A 6,290-nucleotide genomic window follows, 5' to 3' on the forward strand; every position below is an offset into this window, starting at 1 on the left:
CCCATATTTAAGTCCATTCTATAGCCCAATCACTGAGGTGGCTGAGCAGAGGAGAAGAATTAACCCGGATCACCTAAACAATTACATTGCAAACTAATTAATATTTACTTAAAATAAAACTTTGAAGAATCAAAGGACATCCTAAGTTTTATCGAAAAATTGGCATAGTTCCCCCTATACCTAGAATCTACCCAACCTGCAAAATGATTCAAATAACACTTCTAGAACACATCTTCAATATCCACATCTTATCAACATCATATGGCCCTTCCTGGGCCCGTCAAACCAGTAAAAAATTATATAATTACATGTAAAGTAATTATTTAAAAATTTGGGGTGTTACATTCACTATACATCCTGTATCTTGGGTCTATGGTGGACTCGGTCTAAATAAGAAAAATACCTTTTATTAACTTGTTGATTTTGTTTTTGAGTTGTATCTTTTCACTAGAATTTTTTTTACCTAGTATATCACTTCTTAGGTTGAGTGTATTAGGGAAACGTACTAATCTGGATTTAACAGAATCCTAATTTATTAATAAAATTCAATTAACTTATAAAAAAATTCTTAATATATTTGGATATCCCCAACAAAAGGCCATATCCAATTATAGCTTGGTCAATCAAATGGTAGTATTTCTCTAATTTTAAACACTTCCTTCTATGCGCATACATTAAATTATCAGGGAAGCTAAAAAATAATGGTCAAAATCAAATTGCAGTGATGAGGAATGAATCCCCTAGCCTAGCAATTTATACAAAATTAAGCAAAAGCCAAGCCATCCACAGAAAATTCTTGCCATGAAGTACAAACATATACATATCCATGATGTGTCCAATTTTGTTTACGCCCATTTTTTCTTAATTATGTTTTGTTTTTCATAGGATACAAATTAAAGAAAAATTTTAAGTAAAGATTTGTCTAATTAATTTGATTCAAATATAATTTCATAGGGTACAAAAATCAAACATATAGATAAAGATTTTGTATAAATTTCCTTTTACAAGGTCAACAAATTATAAGTGCCAAAAAGTACCCATCTCTTTTGAGCCTTCATTGCTCCTGCAATTGGTGTGCTCTTAAATATTATGCTTCGAAACATAAGCAAGTACAACTGCATGTGTTGGGGGATCAGAGTGTGAGCAATGTCTTATAATTATTTAATGTCCTATTGATTTTTTTTTTAATCTATAAAAAATTAACATATGAGAGTACTAAAAATTTGATCTAGAATATATTAAAAATTTTATAATTATTTAATTATTTATTAAAAAATAACTTCAAAATCTTTTAATGAGATTATTACATTTAACAATTACTTATAATTAGTGAATGAGTATTTTTATCAATTTTTATTAGGCTATAATAAAATGACATAATACATTTCATTTCAAGACAAAGTTTCACATATAAAATGTTCACACAATTATATTTTATTAAAAATATATATTTATTTATTACTAATGAGTTAATATTTTATAAATAAAATATATCTTAAAATATTTTATAAATATAAGAAGATGCAAATTTTCGTCCCTTGACTAAAAATTCTGGTTTCGCCACTGCATCAGAGAAAGAGAGAGACGTACACAAGACGAGAAGACTTCTATTTTCTGAAAATGTTGAAAAAACCATAATACCACATTATCAATCTGTGGAAACAAAAGAAAATGAAAAAGGGGATAAATAGTAAAAGAAAATTACAGCCCTCCAAAAGGACAGCAAACTTCTCATCATATTGGAAACTGCATATACGTTATTGGGTTAAGAAATCCACAATAATAATAATAACAGCAACTTGTAAAATAGTGAACAAATTATTAATAATAAGATTATCTGATAAGAAATGAAATTTTTTTTTTTTAATAAAAAAGTTAAGATATCCCATCTCAGGATTCGGAAGAGCCGACGGACTACTGGGATTTACTGTGTGGCTTTAATCCTGATCACCTTGTTCTTCCCTTAACGAGGAACAACAAAAGTATTCGGATCTTCATCATTTATCCATCCATATTTCTCCATGAATGGGTTAGCTAATGTCTTAGGAGGGTAGTCATCAATGCAATCCCTCCAGACATTACCATCTCCCAAGTCTCTCATCACCTCCCACAAACAGCTATTGCATTTAAAGCCAGCACCAAAACTCAACATCAAAATTCTATCTCCTTTATTTAACCTCTTCTTGGCTTCCATGTACCCCAGCACATACCAAAGACTGCTAGCTGATGTGTTCCCAAACCTATGTAGAGTCATTCTTGCTGGTTCCAAATCATACTCAGATAGATCAAGATTCACTCCAATTCCATCTATTACAGCTTTCCCACCAGTGTGGATGCAGAAGTGATCAACTCCAGTCTTGAAGTTGATCAATGCTCTATTAGTAGTCCCTCCTCCTCCTCCTTTGCTGCCGGAACTCTGACTCCATTTTTTGAAGAAGGAAACTATCATGAATCTGACTAATTCTCTTATGGGCAAGATCCTAGGGGATATTTCCCTAAGGTTGTCCACCAAAGCTCTTGTAGCTGCCATTGGGAGAGTCTTGTCTAGGTGAAACCCAACGTGACCTCGATCGTCCTCTTTTTGGACGCAACAATAATAAGATTCATCTCTAGCCCCGTGGTGCGTCCTCAATAGACACTTCAGTTTGAACATGGTTCGGTGCTTTAATGCCCTTTTGTTGGTCAAAAGAATTGCACTCCCACCAACACGGAACAAACAATTTGCAAGAATCATCGATCTTTCATTCCCAGAGTACCAATTGGCACTCAAAGACTCTGAGGTGATGACAAGCGCATATAAATTCTTTTGAGTTTTGAAAATATTTTGAACAATGTCGATAGATATAACGCTGGCACTACAACCCATTCCAGTGATGTTATATACCTTAATATCATCCCTCAATTTGTAGTGATTTATGATTCTAGCTGATACTGACGGCATCCCAGCAAGCATCGACACATTAACCACAAGAACATCGATTTCTTGAGGAGAGACGCCAGACCTGGTCAACACCTTTTCAATGCTATCTTTAAAGAACTCTTCCATCTCCAAGATTCCATCTTCATAGGTAGGGTTTTCTTCTCGGCCGTCGAACACCATCCTCGGACCGTAGGTATGTTCTCCAATACCGGAGTTCACAATGGCTTTCAGGAGAAACTTGTACTCATGGAGACCAAGATGCCTGTTCCTCTTAATCACCTCCCCACAAAACTCAGTGTCAAGTTTTCTATCATCGCTTGGTTTGTAGCACTCATAGTCTAGTATGTAACATTCTTGGTCTCTTTTGGCATCGACCCACCTCCACAGCAAGAATAGGGGATACAAGATCAAGAATGCATACACTGGCACGAGCACATCCATTAGAAAAAGAAAGAAAGAAAGAAGAAAATAGCTATAGGAGAAATAGAAAGGAGAAAGAGAGACAAAGGCGAAATTGTGTGTTTATGTTTGTGTAGGAGTACAACTTAGATAGGAATCAAGTCATCAAAATGAAAGATTTATAGGGGGGTGGGGTGGGCGGGGGAGGGCGGGGTGTTGGGGCTTGTGTGGTATGGGACAGTGAGTTGTATAATGTACGTGTGAATATGCTCAAGAAATATTTCCATCGCTCAACTCCCACCAAACTGATTTGTGTGTAACTTTTCGTACCAGTCTTTATTAACAATTGGAAAAGAGATGGAATAAGCTCAAATGGTGAAATAAGTTTGAAATCAAATTTTAGATTAAATAAGTACATAATTTTCTAATTAAGGCTAAATATATTATTTTTTAAAATAATTAAAATATTATTTTTTAATTTTAAAATATTAAAAATAATAATTTTAATATTAAATAATTTTTAATTTTTGTTTTAATTAAAAATAATACATTATTTTTAATATTTAAAAATTATTTGACTTTAATTAAAATATATATAAATTTTTTTAATTAAAACTTAATTTTAGACCTCGACTCAAAGTAAAGAGACTAATTTAATATTTTGCCATTAAAAATTAAACTTAGGCATGTGAGACATAAAGCAAAAGAAACAATATTTCTTTTTTTTCCTCAATGCTTTTCTGCCTCCTTCTTTCTACGCACCCAAACCCAATTAAAGTCTATCAAAATTATTAATTAGCTTATGCATTTTTTTCGTTTATCTACAGTTTTGGTCAGCTGGAGCTTCTCCCTTCTTCGTATCAAATTTTCACTATGCGCTTAAATGGCATTATGGTTCACAGTTAGCAGCTTACCCAATGTATGTTACGCACATTTAAGAGAGACACAAGGTGGTAGATAGAAAGGGAAGATTCACGATATGTATAATCAGGAATTGCAAGTAATGTGATCAAATGGCCTTAAGTCAGAAGCTTATCCTTGAACAAGACAAGATCTCAATCCAAAAAGGAACCTAAAGATGGCTCCAACTTGCAAGAATGTGTATACATATATTTAATGTTTTCCAAGAATTTTTCTTGCCTACACCTAATCTACTATATATCTAACATATAAGATGTATGGTGGGATTCACTTATCAATTAAATACATAGGCCTCGTATATTTATATTTTGGATCCATGATGAACAAGACTTAGGCTAAAAATTACTATTTTCCAAATATTAGAAAGTCAATTTCAATGTTAAACAAACTTAGCTTATTTAATTAACAAGCTCTACATACCCCTCTCTCTTTCTCTCTCTCTCTCTCTCTCTCTCTCTCAATACTTATACTTGCTTTAAACTTGCTAGATATATGTCATACACATCTAATTATGTTCAATATATATGTGCGTGTCTATTAAAAGTTAAAGGACTAAATATAAGGAAGACATGAGCATTGTGAATCTAGTTCTTATTAAAAAAAAATAGAGGGGAAGGTTGATTGGATAGAGTTTTGGAACCAAAATGCAACCAATTGAATTATTTAAGTTTTATCATCTAAAAGAACAAAGTAATGAATTTGGATATATAATGCATAGAATCGAAACAAGATTGATGAAATAGACGAGTACGACATATGTGTTATGTGGTCTTAAAATATCTGACAAGTAAAAGATAAGTTCTACAGAATTATGATTATGCTAATTATGTTATATGATAGCAAATGTTAGAAATCTAAAACACAATATATTTACGAGATGAGTGTGATAGATATACAAATATTAAGATTAATGTTTGATATAAATAGTACTCATTGAAGATAAAATAAGAGAGTGTCCATTAAAATAATTTGATCATGTCAAACATTAAAAATAAAATTGTTAGAGAAATTTTTAGGTTGGACTTGGCAACTTGGGTTCTTATTAGCTTGACTTTGTTTGATCAATTAATATGGCGTAATTGTTAGGTGAAGTTTTGCCTGTGGGCGTGTATGCTTGACTTGCTCAAAACGTACATAATAATAATAATAATAATAAGGTTATAGACGTAGAATTGGCTTATTGTACGTAGTCACTAGTCAAGATTGGGCCCAAACCATCGAGTTTCGGTTAAGCTTTTGTGATTGTAAGTGTCAAGGAAAGATACACATCTCTCCGATCTTGTCCCCTCGGAAATGCTGGAAGTCAATATATTTTTTTTATTAAATTTTAATTAAAATTCAAACACTTAATCTTCTCATTTTAAAAATAATTTTAATATTATTAAATTAAAATTTATTGTTTAGAAAGTTATTAATTTTTTTAGATGCTTACAGTTAAAAATAATTTAAAATCAATTTATGAATATTAAAATTAAGTAGTTCTCTGGTGATTAAAATTTGTAATGTTTTATTAATTAATTTTAATTTAATAGTATCACAATTATTTTAAAATTATAAAATTTTATATTTTATCTAACCTGACTTGATTCAGCAATTAAAGGCATACAACTCACTTGGTGAACTCAGGTTCGAATCCTAACTCACTTGGTGAACTCGGGTTCGAATTCTTAATCTCTTAATTCTCTACTTAATAATAAAAACAATAAAAGTACTTGTAAAGAATGAGTATCAATTTAGTAATATTGGAGTCGTCCAAAATTGTGAGATTTTAAATTTGAGTTTCCATGATACTTAACTGTATAGGAAAAATTGTAATGAGGACTTTGAATTTGAATCACTGGACATTTTGGAGTGCTAAGAGGCAAATGGGCCATAGCCATAGATGTATCGTTCCCTACATATGGTTCATTTGTCTTCTAATTAATGAATCAACTTATGTATCACTCATGAGAATTAAATAAGGAGACCAATTATTAGTTGAAACAATTAACAGTGTACATTTCGCCTCCAAAGAAGAGCTAATTAAATAGGGTGAACATGGATTGGTTAA

At 31.7% G+C, this 6,290-nt stretch overlaps 1 protein-coding gene across 1 annotated transcript; it reads right to left on the reverse strand.

The window, feature by feature from the left end:
* Window positions 1-1,691: 1,691 nt before the first annotated feature.
* On the reverse strand, window positions 1,692-3,475 carry LOC131178354 (3-ketoacyl-CoA synthase 3-like). Its single transcript, XM_058143317.1, has one exon. It carries the CDS (start codon window positions 3,359-3,361, stop codon window positions 1,964-1,966), a length of 1,398 nt encoding a protein of 465 aa, XP_057999300.1. The 5' UTR covers window positions 3,362-3,475; the 3' UTR covers window positions 1,692-1,963.
* Between the last annotated feature and the right edge of the window lie 2,815 nt (window positions 3,476-6,290).

This window comes from Hevea brasiliensis, chromosome 1 (assembly GCF_030052815.1).
Source record: "Hevea brasiliensis isolate MT/VB/25A 57/8 chromosome 1, ASM3005281v1, whole genome shotgun sequence".
NCBI classification, from domain to species: domain Eukaryota; kingdom Viridiplantae; phylum Streptophyta; class Magnoliopsida; order Malpighiales; family Euphorbiaceae; genus Hevea; species Hevea brasiliensis.